The sequence below is a fragment of the Sorex araneus genome, chromosome 3, assembly GCF_027595985.1.
Source record: "Sorex araneus isolate mSorAra2 chromosome 3, mSorAra2.pri, whole genome shotgun sequence".
In the NCBI taxonomy this organism is placed as follows: domain Eukaryota; kingdom Metazoa; phylum Chordata; class Mammalia; order Eulipotyphla; family Soricidae; genus Sorex; species Sorex araneus.
The window spans coordinates 116,665,047-116,691,960 of NC_073304.1; the positions used below are offsets into that span (position 1 = coordinate 116,665,047).

General features: G+C 45.1%; 1 protein-coding gene across 3 annotated transcripts in view; it reads right to left on the bottom strand.

Annotated features, from left to right (window-relative positions):
* Positions 1–26,914, bottom strand: part of ADK (adenosine kinase) — a 481,956-nt gene that overhangs the window by 17,617 nt on the left and 437,425 nt on the right. For all 3 annotated transcript variants that reach the window (XM_055133311.1, XM_055133313.1, XM_055133312.1), the window contains one exon: positions 17,325–17,411. In XM_055133311.1, coding sequence (XP_054989286.1) covers positions 17,325–17,411 — 87 coding nt within the window. The remainder of the gene's footprint in view (positions 1–17,324; positions 17,412–26,914) is intronic.

Below are 26,914 nucleotides of genomic sequence, written 5' to 3' on the forward strand. Positions count from 1 at the left end.
TCCCTGTATTCCTCACAACCTGGCAGGACTCTACTGTGTATTTGTAACACAATTTCTTTTCCTTTCTTTTTTCTTTTTGGGTCACACCCGGCGATGCTCAGGGGTCACTCCTGGCTCTGCACTCAGGAATCACTCCTGGCGGTGCTTGGGGGACTATATGGGATGCTGGGGATTAAACCCAGGTTGGCTGCGTGCAAGGCAAACGCCCTACCCGCTGTGCTATCGCTCCGGCCCCTGTAACACAATTTTTTTTAGCTCCCCATCACTCAGCTCTCAGCGGATACTTATCTAACCCTTGTTGTTAACCCCATTTTAAACCACTATGTTGTAACTGTCTCCCTAACATTTGTGTGATTCCTGAAGAAAAATATAATCGCTCTCCTTAGTTACACAAAGCAAGTTTCTTTTCCTTTTCACCAAAGGTGTCACACGAGGCCTGGAGTGATAGTACAGTGGGTAGGGTGCTTGCCTTGCACACAGCTGACTTGGGTTTAATCCCTGAGCACAGGACCGGGTGTGGCCCCAAAGCCAATGAATATAATAAAGATATCATACCATAATAATATCCTTTTGTTCTCTTGAGTGTTTTGGAAGTATTTTCATACAGAAGAAATAGAAAAATGCAGCTGTGAAAAATGAACTTCCGGGAGAAAGAGTACAGTGTGTAGGGTGCTTGCCTTGCATACAGCTGACCTAGGTTCGATCCCCAGCATCCCATATGGTCCCCTGAACATTACCAGGTGTTATTCCTGACTGCAGAGCCAGGAGTAACTCCTGAATAGTGCTGGGAGTGACTTCAAAACAAAACAAAAAGATTTTTCTTTTCTTTTAAAATTTTGTTAGTGCTGAAGTGATAGTACAACAGGTAGGGCATATGCCTTGTACACGGCCGACCTGGATTCAATCCTCGGCATCCCATATGGTCCCTAGAGCACCGCCAGGAGTGATTCCTGAGTGTAACCCCTGAGCATTGCTGGGTGTGACCCAAAAGGCCAACAACAACAAAAAAATTTTTTTGTTTTTGGGCCATACCTGGGAGTCCTTCGGCACTGCTTCTAGCTCTGCTTTCAGGAATTACTCCTGGCTGTGCTCAGGAGACCATATGGGATGCAGGGATCGAACCTGCACTGGCTGTGTGCTAGGCAGTGCGTTCCCCACTGTACTATCAGTCCCGCCCCAAAGGTTTACCTTTTCTGTCTTTTGAAAAATGAAAAGGTGGGATCCTCTTTTATGCCACACAATTTTACATCCTGTGACTTCAAGGCTTAAAGGCTGAACTTCGGGTAGATTGTGACTTAAAAATGCCTGGAGTTTCCAAGGCTCAGGCCAGCCTGAGGTATCTTTTTTTGTCCTTTTCAATAGTCTGCCGCCTTCGAGGCTTCCCAATGACTCACCTCCGCATGTTATCAGTCTTGTGAGTCATCTGGGCAGCAGGAAGGCATGAGAGCTTTGCCGGGAAGGCACTGAATAAGCAACTGTACATATGGGAAGAAGACTCATTTAAAATTGAATGGGCAAGCTTATTTTTACTAACATTTCAGTTTTGTGTTTATCTTCGGTGAGTTCTTCCTAGAATTTTTTTTTTGGCGTAGGAAGAGGGCAGCTAGAGAATTCCTCTAAATACCTTTCATTAATAGCTAACACAGTTTCTTTAGAAGATAAACATCTCAGCCTGACTCTTGTCTTTCCCACCAATGTGTCTCACTAGTGCCCTGAGCTAACAGCCTTCGGCAGGTGAGGGCAGTTTCCAGTTCTCTGAATGAATGAGGGCATTTAAAACCAGGTGGCACTGACAGTTGACAGTTTGATGCATCTAATTCACATTGCGGAATAAAGAAAGTTAAGTTTAACAAATGTGTCAATTAGATGTTTTTCTTTCCTAAAAAGAGATATTGTAAGTGGTTTATCTTTGCCTTAATATTTTCTAATAATTGATTTTTCAGAAAAACTGTACCTCTGCTGGTGTGAGAATACATCACTGTCTCCGCACTATATTCTAGCACTGGCCTAATTATGACATTGAGAAACCATCAGTCCTTCAACTCATGAGTTTATGAATTTACAACCTTGAAATCTTGCTCCACCTGGAAGTACCATTAAAAGTGCCCGACTATTATTACTAGAGGAAATTTTTTCAATGAAAGCTAATTAAGTGGTGAAACTCCCGCGTGATTAACTGATTTTAGGGCTAAATTTCTGGTACTTCTAATTACCCTCTGATGGTTCTACTTAGTGTTTCCCAAGCATGACAGATGACAACAAAAAGCTGCAGTGAAATTCATCCGCCCCGACACTGTGCTAAGCACCAGCTCTCCCTCTCCGAGCAAAATCAATACTCTGTTTGAGTAAACACGTTTACAGCTTTATTAGGATGTCTTGCTTGTTCTGTAACAGCTACTTGAAGCTGTGGTAACAAATCGACTCAACTCAGTTAAACCTAGAGAGCTGGGTAAGAGGCCCATCGATAAGGTTGTTATAAAAATAAACTGCAGGAGATGAGAAAGCAGGAGCAAAGAGGCAGGTAAGTGTCAATATTTTCCCTTACTGACGGGGACAAAAACGAGAGCATGTGCCAGGTCAGTCTTTTCTTTCTTTTCATTTAAAGAGGCCTCTTGTTTCAACGGGATAAAACATCTGTAAGTTTTGTATATAATTCTCCGCAATCAGATTTCTGCTTCTAATTCTTAAGGGCAGATGCTTAGGTCAAGCGTTAGTATTCTTTCCTGCCATGTTAGATTCCTTCCTTCATTATTTATCTATTTAGGTTTTCATTTTTGGGCCACACTCAATGGTGCGCAGAGCTGACTTCTGGCTTTGTGCCAGGAATCACTCCTGGTGGGCTCGGGGGACCATACAGGACCAATGATCAAACCCGGGTCGGCCGTGTGCAAGGCAAGCAAATGCTCTACCAGCTGTACCATCACGCACTTCAGCCCCAAGTCTTTCCTTCATATTTAGAGACTTCTTTTGGATTTTTGGATTCTCTTTACCTTAGAAACTGTTCTTTATTCAAGTGCTATGGAATATAACTGTGGCGGCTCAGTCTTTTCAATTTTTTAACGTTTGCAGGAGGTGGTAGTGTTGAGGCAGTGCTCAGAGTTTACTCCTGGGCCTGTGCTAAGGGATCGTTCTTGGCAATGCTCAGGGGACAATATGAGGTGCCGGGGATTGAACGAGGGTAAGCTGTGTGCAAGCAAGTGTTTTACCCATGATACTATCTCTCTGGCCTTTCTCCCGTTTTCACTTATGATCTAAAAAAAAAAGTGTCATCTATCCTTGAGATGTTATTTAAATGTAGTGCTCACTCTTGCTACAAGAATCCTGAGACAACTTTGAACTTCCCAAATGAGGCATTTCCTAGGGAACAGGCACTGAATGCCGTAGCTTCAGGCGGGCTCACAGGCCCCATGTCTGGGGTGGTACCTATAAAACGACAACTGCACAAGGCTGACACTCTCCCCAGCAAGGACTCAGACACCCACTTGGAGTCCTTCATGGGCTGCTTGAAGAAGTAACATCTGGCTGGAAATTCCCACTGCTGTTGCCTCCTGAGACGTGATGCAGGATTGGCTTCCTCTGTGGCAAGTGCTCACGTGGACACTCTGGCTTCTGTGTCCCACACAGTCAGTGACACTGACCCGTCATGAACTCGATGAGCAAGGAGCGAGTCACAGGCTAACTGCTTGTTTTCCCTCGGGAGCAGCAGCAAAGCTATGACGTTCTGACATCCTTTCAGAGATGGTGTCTGCCTGGGTGGGTTGTGACATCCCAGGAACTTGCATAACGGAAAGCCCAAACCTAAGTGGGGTCAGAGGGTGGAGTGACTGCCGCAGGCTGGAGGTCAGTTCCGAGCAAAGACTCGTCACCGTGGCACAGCACAGCACTCTCCCATGCGGAGGACAGCTGCACGGTGAGGGGCCAGTGCTCCAGCTCTGGGGGCACCTTTGCTCTTTCTGGCTGAAGCTGGAATTCTGTCACATTCGGTTAACATGGCACAGGATACTGCATTTGAGTAACAGAAAGAGACACCCTCCCAGCCCCCACCCTTCAACTCTTCAAATCTGACTCAACTTAAAGAGCCTGACGAGGTGTCTTTCCATTGGGACTTTTTCCCAAAAGGAGTTCTTTCGGGGAGTGGGTGTGGGCAGTGTGTTTTGGATGTGTGATATTCTGGGATCATACCCAACTGTGACTCAAAGACCAGGGCTTACTCCTATCTCTGTGCTCAGGGATCATTCCTAGCAGGATTCGGGACCGTATGGGGTGTCAGGGATTGAACCTAGGTTGGCCACTACTATATCTAGCTTGTTGGATAACATTGGGTTGTTCTTGCTCCTCTGCAGGGAGCTTAGGTTTACTGAGTTACTCCCACAACAGTGCCCCTGAGGCACACCCAATTCCATCAAGCACTAATGATCCTATATTGCTTTTCTCTTTCCTTTATGGCCTTTGCATGGCCTATTTAGCAATGTCCTTTTTGTATAGACATGGGAAGACAGTTGAATGCTAAGTTTTGTAACATGGGTGTTAATTGACTTCAAATAATATTTCTTTTGGGCATCCATATTTACTTGACTTAAGTCTCAGTTGCCCTTACTTCCTAACCCCCAAAAGGAGGGTTCCGATGAAGGGACTGGCTAGATCCAGGGCAAGCCATAAGCTATGCTGGCATCAAAAGGGGACAAGCTGTGCACCATAAGTATAATAAGTTAAGAGCGGGGTCATGGGACAAATTCTTTCATGACCCAAAAAAAGGTAACTGAGTAAGGACCCTGCTGGGGTTAGGAAAGACTAATCCGGCCCAAGCACTGTGGTCTGGAATATATAGTGAGATGTCCCCAGGAAGAGCAATCTTTAAGCTTAATATATCTCTTAGTGAGTCCATACAAAATGACTAGAAATATTACAAGAAGTAAATTTACTGTGATTGTTTAAATGGATTACCAGCTGAGGAAAGAAGAAAGCCATACACTCTAGATGGAATCCCGCCCTTGAGCAGACCTCCTAGTAATCTAGAGTGTTGAATCCTTAGATTTTGTCCTTGAGTTACTCTCCTAGAACTTCCCCTGAAGGAGGGGCTTTACCTCTGTTTGTTGTTATGACAATGTTCAACCCCACCTATGTGTACCCCAGCGTTCATGATTTCTATATAACTGCTGTAAGGGAAGAGAGGCAGAATCGCTTGCCTCACGCATGAAGGAACCGGCAGAGGAACCCAGGTGTGTGGGACCCGGGGCTGAGATCTCCAAGCCTGATCGGATCAGGACTGGGCCTCTTCTTCTGCCCAGATCCCACATTTTCTGATAGCTAGGCGGTCACACCCAGAAATTGCCCCTGGTGCGTGTAATCCCATCAATGGCCAACATCCAGAGACTATAAAACCAAGCTCCCGGAAGCAACATCTTATAGCCTAGTTCTCCCTCTGGGTTCAGAGGGAGAACCTGGAGAGCTACCAAGAGTTTCCTGCCTGCATGGGAGAGCCTCGCAAACTCCCTGTGGCATATTCATATGCCAAAACCAGTAACAATGATGGGTCTTTTTCCTCTGACCCTGAAAGAGCCTCCAATGCAGCACTGTTGGGAAGGACGAGTCAAGAGAGGCTGCTAAAATCTCAGGGCTAGGACAAATGGAGATGTTACTGAGACTGCTTGAGAAAATTGACCATCAACGGGATGATGATGATGATGATGATGAAAGGAAGAGAGACGAGATACCGAATTAGAGGACTTGGAGGTCTACGAGGAGACTAGGATAATGGAACTATGATGACTGGGACTACGACCAGACTGAGTACCCTTGTGCTGTAAGGGAGAGATCGGGCTATGCTGGGGAGGAGAGAGAAATAAACTGTCACCCAGCCCGGGGTCCAGTCCCCCCGTTTCTCCATCCCCTGGTCCTCTGTCCATTGCCATCATCCGGCCCGGGGAGGTGACTCTCGGCCACCAAATGCTCTTGTCTCCTCATGCCCATGCCTTGCTCTGGAAACTCACATTGCCCATCCCAGAAAAAGGGAGGCTTTTATTTTATTTTATTACGCAGTGGGGGATGGGGACCCTCCAAACATTCAAGATTTGGTGAGAATTTGATTTTTTTTAACCTAATGTGTGTTCTCTCAATGTGGTTCCCCCAATGAAATGGCAGCCTATATTAGTTTACCATGAAAGTCAAATATCTTTATTTGTGGATATACATGTAAAGAAAAATTGTATCAAAGGTTTATACCCACTTGGCAATGACTTGGCCTGTGTATTTCCTAGAGGTCTATATAACAAACTGTGTCACTAAAAGCTTTTGTTGGCTTAAAAATGTGTTCTTACTAAATCATGAATTAAACCTGGCTTCTGAATTCCCCTCTGCAATGAACTCCCTTCCTTTAAGCCTCACTATCCATATATGGAGCTTCCGAGTGGGTAATGGGTCTCATTCTCTAAGTTGAATTATCACTGAGGAAACTGCTTTCTGAGCCACCAAATAAAATGTGACTAAGGCAAATGGGAATTTGTTTAATCTCTTTGCATTATGATTCAGACGAGACCTCATTTGAATTAGAGATTCACTATAATTCAGAATATCCAGCTTGGATATTCTGTTTTTCCAAGCCCTGGTGGTCATGATCCCTAGTGCAGAGTCAGAAGTAAGTTCTGAGGACCGAGAGTTTTGGCCCAATGCAGCATCCTCCCCCAAACAACAACAACAAACAACCGAATTTATCAGGGCACAATCAAAGCTGGGAACAAGGAGATTGGTAAGACTGAACTTATGCCCTAATTCACAAACAGGATAACTAACTTTTTTTCTATTTAACTCAATTAAAAAATCTGTATTTGATCAACTGACAATTCCTCACAGCAGGAAGGGCCTAAAGTTTTAAGAGCATCTGATGACAGAAACTCGTTTTCAATTGCCATTTATTTCATGGGCTTGAACTAAAACATCCATATCTTAACTCTATAAAATGCCAATGTTAACTGGATAATAAAATGAAAAATGGATAATAAAATGAAACATAAATTAAGAGGCTGCATTCAAGGGTTTGGGGACTCATATATCTGAAGTGAGAATAGTCATTAATTTAGCAATTATGTCACTAATTTTTATTTGCCTTAGCTAGATTTCTAGTGGTACCAAGTATATATAACCTTGATGTCGTAAGGGTTTATTTAAGTCATATAACATCAAAGTTCCATTTCGAGCTGTTTGGGAAGTTGGGACCAATGACTTATTTACTATGGCCAAGACTTCTATGGCCAAGACTGCTGCTAGTTCTCAGCGTTAGCTGGCCTCAACATCAGCATAGACACTTGAGATTTTGCTTATTTAGATGAGATCTATTATAAGGCCAATAAAAGCACATGTAATAAATTCAAAGAATAATGTCCTCATCCTCCCCCCACCCCCGCTTCTGTCTCTGTGCTCAGGGATCACTCCTGGTCATGCTTGCAGGACCATACTGGGTGCCAGGGATAGACCCCAGCTTGGCCCCAATCTATCCCTACCCACACCTGCGATGTGTTCCTAACTACACTAGACTATGGCTCCTGCCCCCCAAATTTTACTACTACTGAATAAATGTTAAATAGAATAAGCTGAATCCAGAGCCTCCCTTAGTCAAAGCACATGTTCTACTACATGCCACACCCTCAGCTCTGCTCTGTTTCCTTCATACATTTTATATTGATTGTTCACCTTTCCAGGCACCAATCTACACACTGGCGCTTAGAAAGCCACACTGGCTACATCTTCGTGCCTGGAGGGGGAGATAAGATGATGCACTATTGATTGTGAGTGAAACGGTCAGGTTAAGAACCTAGGGTCAAACTTTTGACTTTGAATCCTGGCTTTAACTGTGACCCGAGCAAATGAGAGGAAATCTAATTAGAGCAAATCAGTGCAAATCTCTGGACGCCCTCAGTCAGAACTGTTGAGCTGGACCGAGGTCCAGCTGCCAATCCACAGATTCGTGGAGTTAAGTGAAACTGTCATAGCTTACAAAGCTCTCTCTTGGGGGGTGGGGCAAAGATGGTGGTGGTGGTGAATATCTGGTGCTGCTTGGGGTTTTGTTCAGAGGTTAGCTCGGGCAGTACTTTGGGGCTGCACCATTCTGAGGAATGGACCTTGGGTCTTGCAACAAAGTGCACCAGGTCCTTGAACCCTCTCCTGAGCCTCAGAATCACAGGGCTTTATGTCTGCCACACAGCAAATTCTGACTTCGGCATGGCGTAGAAATCAGATACCCACAGGGGACAGATGGCGCAAACCCATGTAGGAAGAGTGAAGGCATGGACTGCATTCAAATACGTTCCATGCAACTCATTATATTCTAGGTCAAGAAATTGTACACTGCATTTCCCGTCACAGTTCTATGTAAGAAAACACACTCGATACATTTTGTTTATGACTTTCTCTCTAACCCTCTGCCACAGGATAAACAACAACAAACACACCAGCCTTATCAACACTATTTTTCAACATAAACATTTCTCAGTGGGCTTCAAATACAGGAGCCTGACACTCAGATCTGAGCTTCAGGATCCGTGAGCCTGCAAGGCTCAGGCTGGCACTGTGTTTCCCAAGTGTCCAGGAGACAAAGCCTTTCGAATCCATGATCTATCTGTGATGGCTCTAGATGGCGCCATACTGGATCTCTGTGGGAGCATCCATGTTCTGGAGAAAGTCTAGAACTCATCCAAAAGTCACTCTTTAATCCATGTGAACCAATGGATTACACTCTCTCTTTTTTGTCTTGGGGAAAAAAATCATCTTAGGCAAGGTTCTTGAAATTGGCTCCTTGTCCAACTTCGCTTACTGAGATCCCTGGACACAGACACTGGAGCAGCACAATGTGGGGAAGTGGTGAAGTGTTGGTGACCACGAAGTGCTCGTGCTGTGGATGTAGGCTCCCGCCCCTGGCACTGACCTGAGCTGCTCTCTGGGGGGACTCTCCTATTCATAATGGCTGACTCTACTCCACACTGTCCTAGAGAGTTTTGAGGAAAACCGCTGCTTATATCCAAGTCACCTTGTAGAGCAGAATGCTAGGAAAGGCACTGACACTGCTTTCAGCAGGACAGTGTTTGGCGCTGCCAACACCAAGTGAATCCTTTACGGTAAGTGCACTGGGTTGAAGTCTGAGGTCGGTGGAGTGTGTAAGTATAGAAATGAGATAGTCTCACACCAAGAGAATTGTGTCTTTTGAGTTGGACAGTGAAAAGAAGGAGTGGTGCAGAAAAAAAAAAGGAAAAAGAAAAGAAAGAAAATCACGAGAATCCTACACCTGCTGTACCACTTCAGTGCACGGCATGCTGAAGCAGCAAAGAAAGAGAACAGGAGAGGAAGCTACAGATGTCTGGGAATAAAGAAGGTGGGGCTACAAAATAAGTGTCATTTGTCATATCTCTGCATCTCTCGGAGTCTAGACAGGGGCTCCATGAGGAGAAGGTGGCATATTACCTGTTGGAGAAACAATTTCTTTTTCATTTTTTCAAAAACAGCTTTCTTTTCTGAACACAAATTAGAAGTATGACATCAGTGCTCCTTTCTCTTAGGTGGGAAATGGGATAATTAGCAAGCTATAACTGTGGCATGACTGCAGGAGTCACTTGCACTGTGTCGGTAATTTGGGGGTATTCATTTTCCTCGCTATGGTGGTCATGAAGATTGGGAAGGAAAAAGCATGTGGAGGGCCGGGGAGTGGCACAACAGGAGGATGTGCCTGGAGCGTTTGAAGCCTTGGGTTGGGTCCCTAACAATGCAAAAAAAAAAAAAATCATATAAAGGCAGTAATTCTTGTCATTCAAACAATCCATTCTATGCTGTGGTGGCCCTTAAGTGCACTTAGGAGATTTTTTAATTTCAAGAACGTTAGTCTTTGAGTGAAGACTCGTCCTTTATCTGAGAGCTGCTGCCTTCAGCTTCTCCAAGGTTCACTCACCGCTTGTCCAAACACGATGCGCCAGCCTAGGCCACATTCCCACCGCTGCCACCACATACAGCTCAATCATCTCAGATTAACACAAGCCGGTATCGACAGCCCACTGGGACCATATTGATCAGGCCCCCCGGCACGGTATTTGTTATGATTTTTTCCCTTCTCCATTTCATTTCTGGGAGGACACAGGGGAAGAGATTTCACCGGGAACAATGACACTGCTTGTCACAAAAGGTTCTCGATGTTTCCATTTGTTACTATGGCAGTGATAAAGAAGAGTCCAGTGAAAAGGCACACCGCTGTGACACAGCACAGCAGGACAAGGGGGAGACATTTTTGCCTGACCTGGGAAATCAGGGAATCATACTTAGAGAGTATAGAATTATCTCCATTTCTACGGGTACAATCGCAGCCCTGGGGCACCTGAGGGGGAAGGTGGAATGAGTAAGTTCATCAGGAAAAGACCAATGGCAAAAATGGGGCAATGCTCAAATCTGCAAACATACAAGGAGGCATGCTTGCAGAGCAGAGAGATCTGTCGCTGTCACCAGAAATGGAACAGGGAATTTCACTTAGGAATATTGGAGGAAGTCATTTAAAAATCAGACACAAAAGTCTATGATATGGGGGGCCAGAGGGATAGGACAGTGGGGAGGGCATTTGCCTTGCATGCGGCTGACACGGGTTTGATGCCTGACACCCCAAACGGTTCCCCAAGCACCTCCAAGAGTAATTCCTGAATGCAGAACCAGGAGTAACCACTGAGCATTGATGAAACTGTCCTTGTCTATCCATCCATTTATAACAAACAAGTCTACGATGCAGTTATGTTACTGTTTTTTTTTCTTTCAAGAAGCTGAAAGAGCACATGGGGTATTGAAATTATGTGCATGACAAATCATTATTGATAGTATTGTAAAACACAGAATCTCAATTAAAACATTGTTTTTTCAAGAAAAATAAAAGAACACCTGGCAGTCTGGATTGGGATGAACGATTATTAGCACATGGCAGATGAAGCTGCTCTTTATCCAAGAACTTGGAATTGGGACAGGAAGAGAGTTATGCAGTCACAAGAGAGGAAATGATTACTTCTGAAGCTGGAGAACTGTGAAAGTAACAGGAGAGAGAGGTGGAACTGGTAAAGAGAGCTGATGTCGGTCAGAAAGAAGAGATGCGAATCATGCCCGAAACCAAAGCGAAAGCCCACTTGGGAAAAGTGAGAGCAGGTCTTCTCCCACAGCCCGGGAGTTCCAGTCCCAGCACAGAGCCTTCCCTCAGTAGGAGTGGGCGTGAGGAGCTTTAATCAGTAAGCAAAGACATAGTTTCAGGGTAGCAGCGATAGCACAGTGGGTAAGTGTTTGCCTTGTGCACAGCCCACCCAGTTTTATATTTTTTAAATTCAATCACTGTGAGATACACGGTGACACAGTTGCTCATGATTGGGTTTGTTCATACATTGTTCCAACACCCGGCTCTTCACCAGTGTATATTTCTCAACACCAGCATCCCAGTCTCCCCCCCACCTCGACCCCGTCACAAAGTCTGCCTCTATAGCAGGCTCTTCTCTCTCCTGAGTATTATGGTTTGCAATACAGGTACTGAGAAGTTAGCATGTATATCCCTTTACCTCCTTTCTGTCCTAAGTTCCTGTCCAGAGTGAGCATTTCCAATGATCATGTCATAGTGGTCCCTTCTCTGTCCCAACTGCATCCTAAGTGCATTCCCCCCCCTCAACTTGTGGCAAGCTTCCAACCATGGTCCAGTCCTCCTGGCCCTCATTTCCATTGTCCTTGAGCATTAGTCTCACACTATGATTTTTAAATATTCTGCAAATGAGTGCAATAAGTCTATGTCTGTCCCTTTCCCTCTGACTTATTTCACTCATGAAACTCTCCATGTCTATCCATCCATTTATAAGAACATTTCATGAGTTTACTTTTTCTTGGTTGTTGTGTAGTATTTCATTGCGTAGATGTACCAGTTTCTTTATCCAGTCATGTATTTTGGCCACTCCATTAGACCTCTGGTTCAAGCCCCAGTACCATGTAGAGTCCCCTGAGCACTACCCAGGTCACTCCTGAACACAGTCAGGAATAAATCCTGAGAACTGCCAGGTGAGGACCACAAATAAACAAAAAAACTAGAGATCTTAATTTTTAGTCTTTGGACTGGAGCGATAGCACAGCGGGTAGGGTGTTTGCCTTGCACGCAGCAAACCTGGGTTCGATTTCTCCGTCCACCTGGGAGACTCGGCAAGCTACCAAGAGTATCCCGCCCGCACGGCAGAGCCTGGCAAGCTACCCGAGGTGTATTTGATATGCCAAAACAGTAACAAGGCTCACAATGGAGATGTTACTGGTGCCCCCTTGAGCAAATCGATGAACAGTGGTACAGTGCTAGAGTGCTCTTGGGATCAGACCTTGTATGCTCAGGAGCTGTTCCCTTATCCGTGCTCAGGAGTGACCCCTGGTGGCTCTTGGAGGAACTAATGTGGTGCTGGTGATTAAATGAGTCAGCTGTATGCAAGGCAAGAACTAGGTGATTAGATATTTAAAAAAATTTTTTTTGTTGTTGTCATATTTAATTTGGGCCTCATACATGAAAGGCAAATGCTGTACTGCCAAGCTCTATTTCAGAGTGGGCAGGCATGGAGCCTAGTGGAAGAGGGCTCACCAGGGCTGACTCCTGGTACCTCACAGTTCCCTCAGTAGGGAACAGTTTCTCACAGTTCCCAACAGTTCCCCACAGTTCCTCACAGTTCAACAGTTCCCTCAGTACTCTCCCGCTAGTAGTTTTCCCTGCATAACAGCAAGTGGAAGGCCCCCAAAACAGAAACCAAGGGAAATAAATATATGTTTTTTAAAGTACAAGTAAACCCCTGGAACACTGATTGCAATTTCAGTTCTCATCTATTATCACAATAAAGTGAATTACACAAACTTTTCTAGTTTTCCAGTATATAGAATTAGACTTACATTACATTACCGCCTATTAAGTATGCACTAGCATCTTAACAACAACAACAACAAAGCATGTTCCTTAATTTAAAAACACTTCATCAAGGGGCAGGAGATATACTCTGGTGGACAGGCACTTGCCTTGCATGTGGCTGATGCAGGTTCAATCCCTGGCATGCCATATGGTCCCCGGAGGACTACCAGGTGTAATTCTTCAGTGCAGAGTCAGGAGTAATCCCTGAATATGGTTAGGTGTCTAGCTTCTGCCCCCAAATTTCATTGTTTTTTAAAAAAATGCTAGTCTTCCAGCCTAAGAGACAATAAAGCAGGTAGGTCACCCCATACAGTCCCCTAAGTGATCCCTGAACTGAGAACCAGGAGTAGGCCCTGAACACCACTGGGTGTGACCCCAAAACCAAAAAGCTACTCTTCATCATGTCCCTTCAGCAAGTTATAATCTTTTAGTGGGTGGATGGTTTTGAAAACAACAAAAACACAATATACATGAAGAGCAATACAGCAAAGTATAATAAAATGAGGTATGCTTGTATTCACATAACACACATGCAGAGTACATGTTAAAGTTTCTCTGCTAAGTTCCCTGAAATAAAGTTCTAACAAAGAAATCCACATTGGCTTAAGATATTAAAGAATTTGGCATAACTTTAGATACTATTTTTTTTTCTTTTTGGGTCATACCTGGCAATGCACAGGGATTACTTCTGGCTCTGTACTCAGGAATTACTCCTGGCGGTGCTCAGGGGACCATATGGGACACTGGGAATTGAACCTGGGTCAAGGCAAACACCCTGCCTACTGTACTATCACTCCAGTCCCTAGAGTCCCTGCACAGTATTCTCGTGAAGCAGTGCTTGGGGTTTGGGCCCAATAGTCTGGTGCTTGGGGCCACCAGGCCACCCTGGAAAGCTGGTGATCACGTGATGCTAAGGCCGGAACCTGGGGCTCTTGCACTCACATGAGCCCTGTTAGCTACCTCTCTGAACCCAAACCACACACAGGGATGCTGAAGAAAGAAGGAAAAGAAATTGAGTTGCAAAAGTAAATCTAATTAATGATTAAGACTTCCAAAGTAAAGAAACGAAAGATGTAAGCATGACCTAAAATACAAAGTTATGTACTCTGTCCGAAGTATAGGGCATGGGGCAAGCTTCCAATGGACTAGTTAACCATTTGCTTGAGACTAGGAGTGGATAATTTCAAAGAAGCAAAGATGAAAATTTATGTTGGTGACAAAGACCATTAAAATAAAAAATATTCCGAATAATGTTTAATTAGCAGAGGGTCCTTTTCCTGCACGCCTGGCTGTCTTCCCCAGGGCCCCCTCAGAGGGGATGGGCTCCAGCTTCCCTCCCCACCCTGAGCAGAGCTCCTGGTGGCCGAAGACCTCCGGAGCCTAGCCATAGCCATGCTCAAGGCCCCTCTCCACATGTTCGGACAAGCCTCACGCATGAAGGTACCAGCAGAGGAACCCAGGTGTGTGGGACCCGGGGCTGAGACCTCCAAAGCTGCTCAGATTGGGACTGGGCCTGCTCCGCCCAGATTTCCCATTTCCCAGTAGCTAGGTGGTCACACCCAGGGACTGCCCCGGCACTGTGTAATCCTGTCAACGGCCAACATCCAGAGACATAAAAGCCAGCTCCCGGAAGCTTTGCGGATGCGCGGTATCTTATAGCCTACTTCTCCCTCTGGGAGAACCTGGCAAACTACTGGGAGTTTCCTGCCCACATGGGAGAGCCTGGCAAGGTCCCCAAGGGATCTTATGCAAAAACCAGTAACAAGCTGGGTCTCATTCCTCTGACCCTGAAAAAGCCTCCAGTACGGCATCGGCATCGTTGGAAGGAGGAGTAGAGAGAGGCTTCTAAAATCTCAGGGCTTGGATGAATGGAGATGTTACTGAGATTGCTAGAGAAATTCGACGATCAATGGGATGATAATGATGATGAATGTTTTTTTTTTTTGGGGGGGGGTGTCACACCTGCGTTGCACAGAGGTTACTCCTGGCTCTGCACTCAGGAATTACTCCTGGTGGTGCTCAGGGATATGGGATGCTGGGAATTGAACCTGGGTCGGCCGTGTGCAAGGCAAACGCCCTACCTGCTGTACTATGGCTCTAGCCCCCAACCTACATCTATACTGTGAAAATATGTTGGACATAGACCAAATTTTAATGCACAATTTTGGTAATCTGTTGGTGTCGTGTCGTGCCTCTGCCTCCCCACCCCAGCCTATGGCAAGCATCATCCTCAATGGGGAAAAACTAAGAGCCTTCCCTTTAAGATCAGGGACGAGACAAGGATGCCCACTCCCTCCACTTCTGTTCAATATAGTACTGGAAGTACTTGCAATAGCGGTTAGGCAAGAAAAAGATAGTTAGGCCATTCAAGTAGGAAAGGAAGAAATCAAGCTCTCACTATTCGCAGATGATATGATACTATACCTAGAGAACCCTAAAACTTCTATCAAGAAACTCTTGAAACAATTGACTCATATAGTAAAGTTGCAGGCTATAAAATCAATACCCAAAAGTCCATGGCTTTCCTATATGCAAATAACAAGAGAAAAAAGTGACATAAAAAAAGCAATCCCGTTCACAATCATGCCTCAGAAAATCAAGTACCTCAGAATCAGCTTAACTAAGGAGGTAAAGGACTTGTACAAAGAAAACTACAAAATGCTACTTCAAGAAATTATAGAGGACACGAGGAAATGGAAAGATATCCCCTGCTCATGGATTTGAAGAATTAACATTGTCAAAATGGCAATACTCCCCAAAGCATTGTACACATTCAATGCGATCTCTATAAGGATACCCATGACATTCTTCAAAGAAATTCTTCCAGCAAACATTCCTGGAATTCATATGGAACAATAAGCCCCCACGAATAGCTAAAGCAACTCCTAGGAAAAAGAATATGGGAGGAATCACCCTCCCCAACCTCAATCTATACTACAAAGTGGTAATAATTAAAACAGCATGGTACTGGAACAAAGGCAGAGCCACAGACCAATGGAACAGGGTTGAATATTCTGACACACACCCTCAAATATATGATCACCTAATCTTTGATAAGGGAGCAAAAAATGTCAATTGGAACAAGGAAAGGCTCTTCATCAAATGGTCCTGGCAAAACTGGACAGCAACATGCAAAAAAAATGGGCTTAGCGCCATGTACAAAAGTCAGGTCAAAGTGGATTAAAGATCTCAACATCAGACCAGAATCCATAAGGTACATGGAAGACAAGGTTAGCAAAACCCTCCACGACATTGAAGCTAAAGGTATTTTCAAAGATAACACACCACTGGCCAAGCAACTGAAAACAGAGATAAACAAATGGGACTACCTTAAACTAAGAAGCTTCTGCACCTCAAAAGAAACAGTGACCAAAATACAAAGACAGTCTACAGAATGGGAAAGGATATTCACCCAAGATGTTTTCTATGGTTCAAATTGTCGTTCTGTCATTGATTCTGGCCACACCTGGGGTGCCTGGGGAGCCACGAAGTGGCAGGAGGAAGACTGAGCTAGAGCACGTGCTCCAGTCCACTGAATTCACACCGCTGGCCCTCCATTCGCCTTTAAGGTTGGGGACTGAGAAACATCTGAGACTCAGAGGGTCAGTTCCAGGTGGTCATTCAGGAAGATCTCTTGGCACCCGAGGGCTTGTTAAAAGACCTTTTGAACTGGGTTTAATTTCCACTTTGAATTCTGTGGGTGAGGGGCTCGGGCCACACCAGGCTGTGCCCAGAGACCATGTGGCTGGGGGCTGGCTGCACACACTAATCCCCGTACTGTCTCTCCGGCACAATCCAGACTCTAGGCCAGGCAAAGTCATTGAGAGAAGAGTCTTCCTACTGCTTTGACTTTGGTTTGGAATACTTATTCCAAACACAATTTGGTTCTGATAAACGATTCTGACAAACCTGGGCCAGATGACAGTTTGACCCTTCCCAGAACAACACCTCTTGGGTTAGAAACAGGTGTCTGGAAAGCAAATACTATAATCCAAAGATGTGATTCGTAGACATTAGCATCCTATTTAGTATTCACCACAACTGGTTTTACGGCACAACAATGTATTAACATTTAAGCCTGAAGGTCTATGAACACGCCGCATACTGTACTTGATGCAGCGTGTTTATGCAACATTCTGACAGACACAATTAATCTTGTGAAAATGACTCGGGTGTAGCATAATAGCAAATTATCTTTATGCCAAAATACATATTTTCCTTGTGGTGAAATACCCACATAATATTCACAATGATGGTGGCGTGTGCAAAGAACATTAGGAGTTAATTATATAAAAGAAGAAATTAAAAGTTATTAAATTCATAAATCTTGGCCACGTGGTAAAAGACACAGGTTAAAGGAAATGCTTAACTTATTAAGTAAGTAGGAAATAAATGACTGTACCTCCAACAAATGCATCTCCAGCGCCATTGGTATCAACGATTTCTTTCTGGTCCTGCTCCAAGACTGCAAAAGTGGTGACTTCACTTTCTGTAATTAGAATGAGAGTGTCAGACTGACTTCTCTTCGGAACACTCCATACGAGAACACAACCAATAGAGCGTGAGGCTCCACCATCATCCATCATGCAGAAGGAGACAGACCCCGGGCTCCAGATTCTGCACACAAGTGCCTGGGGACCAAGGTATGGGGTTATTTGTGAGTAAGTCTCTTTTGGGTAATATTTACAGACAGGTGCATTTATATAGTTGGAGACAGTACAGCAGGTAGGGATCTTGCCTTGCACAGGGCTGACTCACATTCAATCCCTGGCATCGCATATGGTCCCTGGAGTCTTGCCAGGAGTGATCCCTGAGCACAGGGCCAGGTAGGGACCCTCCTGCCTCCCATACCAAAATTATATCTCAGTAGTTCACATTTTGGGGGAATGATTGTAAAAGGTAGCTGTACTTTTCTGGGTAAATGTTGACGAAAAATTATCAATTTACGGGAGTGTCTGTATGGATTAGAACTCAAGTCTCTGATACAGCTTCAAGATCAGCCACATTCCTGACAGCGAAATCTTAGATATGGATAAGGAGATATACAATTAAAAATACTGGGACTGGGGGTTGGAGTGATAGCACAGTGGGGAGGGTGTTTGCCTCGCAGGTGGCCGACTTGGGTTTGATTCCCAACATCCCATATGGTCCCCCGAGCTCTGGCAGGAGTAATTCCTGAGTGCAGAGCCAGGAGTAACTCCTGTGCATTGCCAGGTGTGACCCAAAAAGCAAAAAGAGAAAAAATTCTGAGGCTGGGGAGATAGTACAGTGGGCAGGGCACTTGCTTTGTGGGCAGTTGACCCAGGTTCAATCCCCACTATCTCATATGGTCACCTGTGCACCACCAGGGGTAACCCCTGAGCATCGCCAGGTGTGGCCCCCAAACAAAACCAAACCACTCCAAAGAACAAAAGAAAAACAGCAATAAAAACGCAGCCAGGAATAGTATGTCTAAGCCTTAAATATCTCTGGGGAGGCCTCCTCTCAATAAAATATAGCTGCTGTTATGTTATAATGCCCCATGCCAATATTAAAATTACTGATTTTAGAGATCAAAGATTTTACAAATGAATCACTATTATCATTATCTTTCTTTAGAATGAATCACTAGTTTCTGTAAAGTATCAACTAGCACAGGGACAGTTCCCACTGAGGCATACGGCGAGTCAAATGGGCAGTGCAATAGGCTCTTGTAGTGTCGACCAGGGCTGGTGGCTGACTTCAGTGGAACCTACAGTCCTTTGAGTTTGGCACATGGAAGCGATGAAATCTTAGAGGACATCTAGTAAGAGACTGGATTCGACTTTCCATTGGCGGCTGGACTACTGGCATCAAAATTTCCTATTCTCGATGGGAACAAGATGTGGCCAAAGACAACAAACTTCAACCTCACGACGAAGATCAGGAGGCGGAGAGGGTATCTTGAGAACCTCTGGGTCTACTTCAAGTAAATGACAAGGAGCATGTGTGTTCTGTCTTCTGCTACACTACCTGCTCCTCGTGGATTCTTCCCAAAAATAAGTACCAACACGATAATGAGAAGATCCTCCAGGAGAGGCTGCAAGGATGAAGGAATCCAGTGATCTTTTTAGACCATATCACTTAGATGTTAGGGAAACTCCATATCAAGAACATCTATTTAAAACCTAAATGTACACACTTTGCACCCAGGCATGTAACATGCAGCTAACAAGATTTCCTTCCTCCCTCCTACCCTCCCCTCCCCTCCCTCCCCTCCCCTCCCCTCCCCTCCCCTCCCCTCCCCTCCCTTCCTTCTCTTCCCACTCTTTCTTTCTTCTTTTTTTTTTTTTTGCGGGGGGGGGGCATAAGGGGCTGTGCTCAGGGCTTACACCTGGCTCTTCGCTCAAGGATCTCTGCTGGAGTGGCTTGGGGGACCATATGGGGTGCTGGGGATGAACAAGGGGCCAGTTCTGTGCAAGGCAAATGCCCCACCAGCTGTCCGATTGCTCCAGCCCCAGAAGAGTTTGGAAACTGGAAGTTAAGATACCTGGCCAGGATAAAATTTTCTAGATCAAGATGCCAGTACAGCTGGAAAAAGCAGTTTTACACAGGGGGAAGAGGGGTGTAAACAGAGTTTACTAGAAATAATTAGGAACGTGCTGTAGTTTGATTTAGGAAAACATCTATATCATAAATATTTATAAAGAAATCTGGTTTTATTACTTCCAAGTACAAGTCGTACTATAAAGGGAATTAACAACTATAAACTAAGAACAAACAGGCACTAAATAAGTAAAATGAGCTAAGTTAATGACACCATTACCATTTATAATAGGGTTATATTATGTAATGATGCAGCATGTCTATAAAACATTTTAGGTAATATAAGAATTACTGGGATTTGAAAATAATTACATATAAATGGAAAGTCATAATTGCATATAATTCTTGATTTCTTTGTTTGAAAAAGTTATTTTGGTTACATAAATCTTTATTTCTGAATAAAACCTAATTCACCATGAAAGAGACTGTTTTGAAATTTGTTCTTACAAATCTTCTTGGCTTAAAATCACTGAAAATTATAAACAAATGTGGTCTTACTACATCTTCTTCCCCCCCCTTCTATATATAAATCAGAGATGCTTTATTCTTAGGTGTTGTATGAAGTTCAATTTCCTGAAGCATAACGTAGAATTATTTTCTGCCTTTTGTACTTCTCAGTACAAATGAGTATATAAGAATATCAAGGATCTAATGAAGCCACCATCAATCAGCACAGATAAAGCCCAGACCTTCTTACCATCTGTATTTAGAAAGCTACACAATGAAAATGACTTCTAAAATAATGGCTGAAATTTTGGAAGATCTAGAAATGTGTTCCAAATCAGGGAAAGAGGAGTTAATAATGCCCAATGCTATTTTTTGGCTTTTGGGCCACACGGCATATTCAGGGGTGACCCTGGCTCTGCACTAAGGAATTACTCCTGGAGGGCTTGGAGGAACATATAGGATGCTGAAGATTGAACCTGGGTCGGCTCTAAGCAAGGCAAGAGCCCTACCCCATGTACTACTGTGCTGGTCCTCTGTTCTATGTGATTTAAGTTCAGTGATGTTTTTGGAACTTTTTTTTTTTCTTTTTGGGTCACACCCGGCGATGCACTCAAGAATTACTCCTGGAGGTGCTCAGGTGACCATATGGGATGCTGGGAATTGAACCCAGGTTGGCCACGTGCAAGGCAAACGCCCTACCCGCTGTGCTATCGCTCCAGCCTCTTGGCACTTATTATTTTTGACTTTTAAAACTGTGATTATCTAAGCTGCTAATAATGTTCCCCCACCAACTAAACAGCATTCATCAACAGACCCATTCCACAGCCATTCTCCACAATTTACGGAACGTAAGAAGCAGCTCACTAAATCTAAAGGCGCACAAAGAGGGCAGATAACCAGGCAACGAGACCCCCAAGGGTCACATCAGTCTCCCAGGGAACTCGCTTTGCAAGTTGTGAAATGGGCCTTGCATAGCTCTGAAAACTAGTAGCAAAAATAGCTTTTCCTTTATTGCAGAAAAGTGAAATTTTAACTTGGTCAAGTTCTCAGAAGTTTAAAATAAGTCAGAGGTAATCAGTTTCAGTTAGTCCCTAATGCTCTGAAAAGCCAGAGCTAAAACCCATAGTTCCTCGGAGCAGAGGGGCGGCCCGCGCCGGGGCTGCCAGAGCATCTGCCGTACACACACTGCCAGGCTCTGCCCACAGGCTGTGTGTGTCTGTGGCACTGCCACCAGGGCCCTCCCAAGGGCACGACCCCCAGTGCGTGGAGAAAAACGAGGACATACCACCTCCACAACAAAGGGAAGGCAAGGAGTGAAGGGACAGGGGAGCACTGAGCTCAGTGGAGGGAGATTCGTGTGGTGTCGTTAGATAATATCCTCAGGGTACCTTCATGCAGAACAATGAAATTTAGCATACTAAGTCATAAAATGGAAACACCCTCTGGACAGTTTAATAAACCAATAATTTATTCTTCACTTTACTATGACACTGACTTTACTACCAAATCACTCAACTAGTCTGCCTGGAATTTAAAGTTTCAGCCCCATCTAGAGCAGTCAGGCAATTCAGCAGAGATGACTCACAACAAATACCATGATGCTGAACTAAAAAAATAACTAAACAGGGGCTGGGGAGATAGTGCAGGAGGTACAGCTCTTGTCTCACACAGAGCTGACCTAGGTTAGATCCCTGGCACCCCTTAGGCCCGCCACGAGTGGTCCATGAGCACAGAGCCTGGAGTAAGTCCCTGAGCTCAGTCCGATGTGACCCAATCTCTCCCTCCCCCGCAAACAACAAAATGGAAAAACCCAAAACCAAAAACCTAGACACTCAAATGGTAAACTATAGAAAATGTTATGATTCCTAGCCTCCAGTCCATTAACTAAGAACTGTATATATGCCTCACGCAATGAGTATCCAGAGACAAACTGAAGATGTTTTAAAAAGCCATTACACTCAGGATCACTCTTGGCAGGCTCGGGGTACCTTATAGGGTGCTTGGGATCAAACCAGGGCCAGATGCGTGCGAGGCAAGTGCCTGCCACGCTGTACTGCCTCTCCAGCCCCTTGAATTTTTTTTTTTTTTTTTTTGGGTCACACCCGGCGATGCACAGGGGTTACTCCTGGCTCATGCACTCAGAAATCACTCCTGGTGGTGCTCAGGGGACCTTATGGGATGCTGGGAATTGAACCCGGGTCGACCGCGTGCAAGGCAAACGCCCTACCCGCTGTGCTATTGCTCCAGCCACCCCCCCTTGAATGTCTTTAACAGCTGCTTTATCCATCCAATGTAAGTCCACCCTGGGATGCCATTGTAGTGCTGGTTTGAGCACATATGCAAACATACATACAAGTATGGGAAGGAAACACTACAAAGAATCTCTATCTCACCTATTCTCATCCAGTCTGTTTCTATCCTCCTATTTTCCAATTCATTTACCACTGTTACTGCTTTCCTACATATCCTTCCAGAACATTTTCTATGTGTACAGAAGCAAACACTATCATTTCCACCCCTCCCGCCACCACACCCAGCAGTGCTTGGATTCTTTCCAGTGCTCCTGGAGGTGCTCTGGGAGACCATGCAATGCTGGGGATTGAACCTGGGGCTCCCGCATGCAAAACTAGAGCTCTAGTTCTTTGAGCCATCTCCCTGGACCCTCAAGACAATTCTAGATGATACTTATGGGCCACTCCTGGCTCTGCACCCAGGAATTACTCCTGGTGGTGCTTGGAGGACCATACAGGATGCTGGGGATTGAACCCGGGTCAGCTACATGCAAGGCAAATGCCCTGCCCACTGGAGTATTGCTCTAGCCTCACACTCTTCCTCCTCTTTCCCTTGATTTCTTTTCCATTTGTTGTAGCTGTGCCTGGGGGCCGCACACTTGACTGTGGTGGTCACAGACTCTTTACACACTTGTTGATCACCAAGTGTGGCACTTGGTGATGTGGAGTAAGGTCCCAGCATCATGCTGCCAGGCAGGAGACGTCATGGAGACACCTGCAGGCCACCTGTTTTCTTCTTTGATAGATAGAGAACGCCATCACTAAATTTTACTGCTGCATCAGAGTCCACTGGAATTATAGATTGTACAAGGACTAAATGGCTTTAAATAGTTCTTTACTGATGGACTTTTACATTGTGTTTCATCTCCTATTATCAGAATGTTGTTAAGTATCAACTTTTTAATTTTATGTACAGCATACATTTAATTATTTTGCCTTATTGCCAAGTCATTAATATCATCCCCCCCTTTTTTAATGTTTATTTTGGGTACCTCGGTGGTGCTCAGGGGATACTCCTAGTGCGCTATTTGGGGAACCAAGCTATAGCGGGACCTGAACCTGGGGCTCAGAGAGACAAAGCGTACTCCAGCCCTTTAAACCATCTTCCCAGCCATCGATTCTGTTTATTTATTTTTGGCCATACCTGGAGGTTCTCTGGGCTTACTCCTGCCCTGTACTCTGGGATCACTCTTGGTGGGGCCCTGGGGACCATACGGGATGCCGGGGATTGAACATGGGTCTGCTACATGCAAGGCAAGTGCCTTAATCACCGTAATATGTCTCCAACCCTGTAATCCTAACTTTTCAAATAAGAAAACAACACAAAGAAACAAAATTGGATTACAAATAGCATGAAATATGCTCGTATCACAGAATGGTGGGGATGGGGAAAAAAGAAGCCAGATTTTTTTTTTTTAAATTTACTAGGCTGCAATACAGGACACCAGCAGATACCCTCTCTGACTGCCTCAGTAAACAGGGCAATGAAACAAATTCTGCTGACAACAGAGAGTTACAGTACAATCCTAATTAACCGGGACTTCGGGGGAGTGAAGAGCAGCTCAGTGTTAATTTAATTTGGTGGTTAACGAAAGAAAAAGCAGAAAGTCTTTCTCAGTTGGAAAATTTCTAAATATACGAATCTAACAGGCGCCTACAGCATGCCACTCCTGCTTTAATTAGCTCAGTTTTTTAACTGAATGAAAATCTTTGTCGATGACAGAGAACCCTACGCATGCTGATGTTGCTTTTCGGAACACAGGGGCTGTGTTATTATGTATGGGACACTATTCGTGGGACAGGTAGAAGCGTGGTTGCGAAAGGCAGCATCGGTGGGCTGGTGGGAGAGACACTGGACCAGGACTCAGAAAGGCGGGTGCTCTGGCCCACCTGACTCACCGAGCAGCTCAGAGCGTTCCATGTGCCCCATGCTTGTGAATCACCAGGTCCTGCTCTCATGTGGCCAACAGGTCCGGTGAGGACAGACACCATGAGAGTGACCAAGCAGTGAGTGTGGTGATTTGAGATCAACAGTCAGTGCCACAAAGACGATAAAATGGAGCAATGAGAGAAAGTGTGAGGCAGGCGGGGAGCTTGTCTCCAGGGGCACCCGGGATCATTCATGAAGGCATCTCTGAGCTGAGACCAGGAGCAAGAAGAAACTGGATATATGATAATCCAGGGGGAGAATATTAATCAGTGACAGAACCCATATCTGATTAGAAATTGGGTTGGGGGGCAATCTGGTAGAAAATGGACTCAATGTGGGGGTTGGGGGTGGAGTCATGAGTCCTCTTACCAGGCGATCTGAAGCTGAGTTATGACTTGAACTCAGTTTTTCAGCTTTTCTACTTAAAAAGTGAAGACAGGCTGGGCCGACAGTACAGTGAGAAAGGCATTTGCCTTGCACGTAGCTGACCCGGGTTATGGTCCCCTCAGCACTGCCAGGAGTGGCCCCTGAGAACAGGGCTCCCAGTAAGCCCGGGCACTGCTGGGAGTAGCTCTGAACAATAGCCCTTCCCCCAACAAAAGAAGTAAATAAAATCCTTGTTTTACCTATTTTCTACCTATTTTCTATGACTACCATGTGCATTAAGTATTAACAGCGTTATGAGAACACTCTGTCAAATATATAGTGCTGTAAGTTAAAAAATGAACTTCTACTGGGGGGGAGGGCAGCGACCAGAGATTGAAGCAAGAGTTTCACATGTGTGTGATCAAAATTGCTTTCTTTGGGACTTATTTTCCTTAGCCAGGCAACACGTACTTGCTGAGAGCTAGCCATGAGTTTTGTACTTTGCTGGATCTTCTGTAGGGAATATGCAAGGCGTGTCAAGGTACACGAGTTCTCAGGAATTCAGAATAGATGAAAAGAAAAATCTTGTGACTCACCAAGGAGTTGGTGGAGTCTCCTGCTATTTTGTTTGCTTTTTGGCCACCTGGCAGTGCTCAGGTATCACTTTTGGTGGGGCTCAAGGAACCATCTGGGGTGCCAGAGATCAAACCTGGATCAGCTACATGCCAGGCAGGTGCCTTACCCGCTGTACCATTGCTCCAGCCCCTCATTCTATTTATGACGACTGCAACAGGTGGGCTGGGGAACAGGCCCGGAGGGATGCCTGGCGTGCTCAAGTCCCCATGACTGTTTGGGGGTCACATGGCCTCTTTATCTGGCTGCAGTCCTGGTGGTCCCCAGAACCAGCTCCCATCCAATCCCCTTCCCCTGCCAAGAGAAAAGAAATCACAACAGTTCAGAAGGAAAGAGATCTCAATTTCAACTTTCATAGTTCCTAATTAAAACTAATTAAAAATCCCAAGACAAAAAAAAGAAAAGTGTGTGGGGGAGGAGCCACAATACAGCGGGTAGGGTGTCTGCCTTGCATGTGGCTGGCCTGGGTTTGATCCCCGAATTCAATATGGTCCCCGAGAACTGGCAGGAGTAATTCCTGAGTATAGAGACACGAGTAACCTCTGAGCACTGCCGAGTATGGCCCCAAACCAAACCAAACCAAATCAAACCAAACCAAACCCCAAACTATATTTATAAGTAAGTAAACAGGAAAGCAACACTGTGAGCTTAACTAAGGAAAAGGTTTCAAGGAACAAACACCAACCCCCATGAGATCTTACGATGCAGTGAGTGGAGAGAAATGGAAGCAGGTTGGATCACAGAGGCGGAGAGGCATGTCTGTGTGTCAGGCAAACTATGAAATAATACAGGATGAAAAAAGATGAAAGATCAGCAGAACAGGATGGGAGGGGATTGGCTCTGTCTCAGGAAACCAAACAGCAGATGGAAGTTTGGATTTGTGATATTAGATAAAATGGAGGGATAGCAGTTTTTGAGTTCAAAAGTGACACTCAGGGGCCTGAGTGATAGCATCTCGGGTAGGGCATTCGCCTTGCACATGGCCGAGCTGGGTTTGAGCTCCGGCATCCCATGGTCCCCCAGAGCAGCACCAGAAGTAATTCCTGAGTGCAGAGCCAGGAGTAAGCCATGAGTACTGCTGAGTGTGACTCCAAACAAACAAAAAAAACAAAGAAAGTGAAACTCAGCCCTGGAGAGACAGTGTGGGGGTACGTGTTTGCCTGCATGTGGCCAAGTTGATCCCTAACACTGCAGGCGGGGCCCCCCCGCCCCGCACCCTGCTTCCTCACATGCCCCAAGCCCCACCAGGACGAAGCCCAGAGCACCACTGGGTATGGCCCGATTCCCTCCTCCAGTAAAGTAAAAAGGGGCATTCGGGTACTGTCCGCAGCCATGAACACACTTCATGCTTCCTCAGGGCAGCCCCATGGGTTAGGTGTCACTTCCATTCACAAGTGAAGACACGGAGGCTCACAGAACGGCCAATTACTGGGGCCCTGATGCAAAACAGGACTTTGGGGGGAAGAAGGAGGAGAACTGAAATGTGACTTCAAAGTTGCCAGGTATGGCCGCTCTGGTGGCCGCGCGGCATCTGATGCTACTCATAACAAGCAATACAAAAGAAACTGTCTAGCATATGCCTTTTCGGCAGGGTTGAGTGGTGGCGGGAAAATTCAAAATAATGGTGGTGGGAAGGTGTAATGGTGGGATGGTGTCAAAATACTGAGCACAATCCATTAATGTGAACAACTTTATGAAAATTAAAATAAAAACTAAAAAAAAACCCCACCAAAAAACAACAACAACAAAACACCACCACCA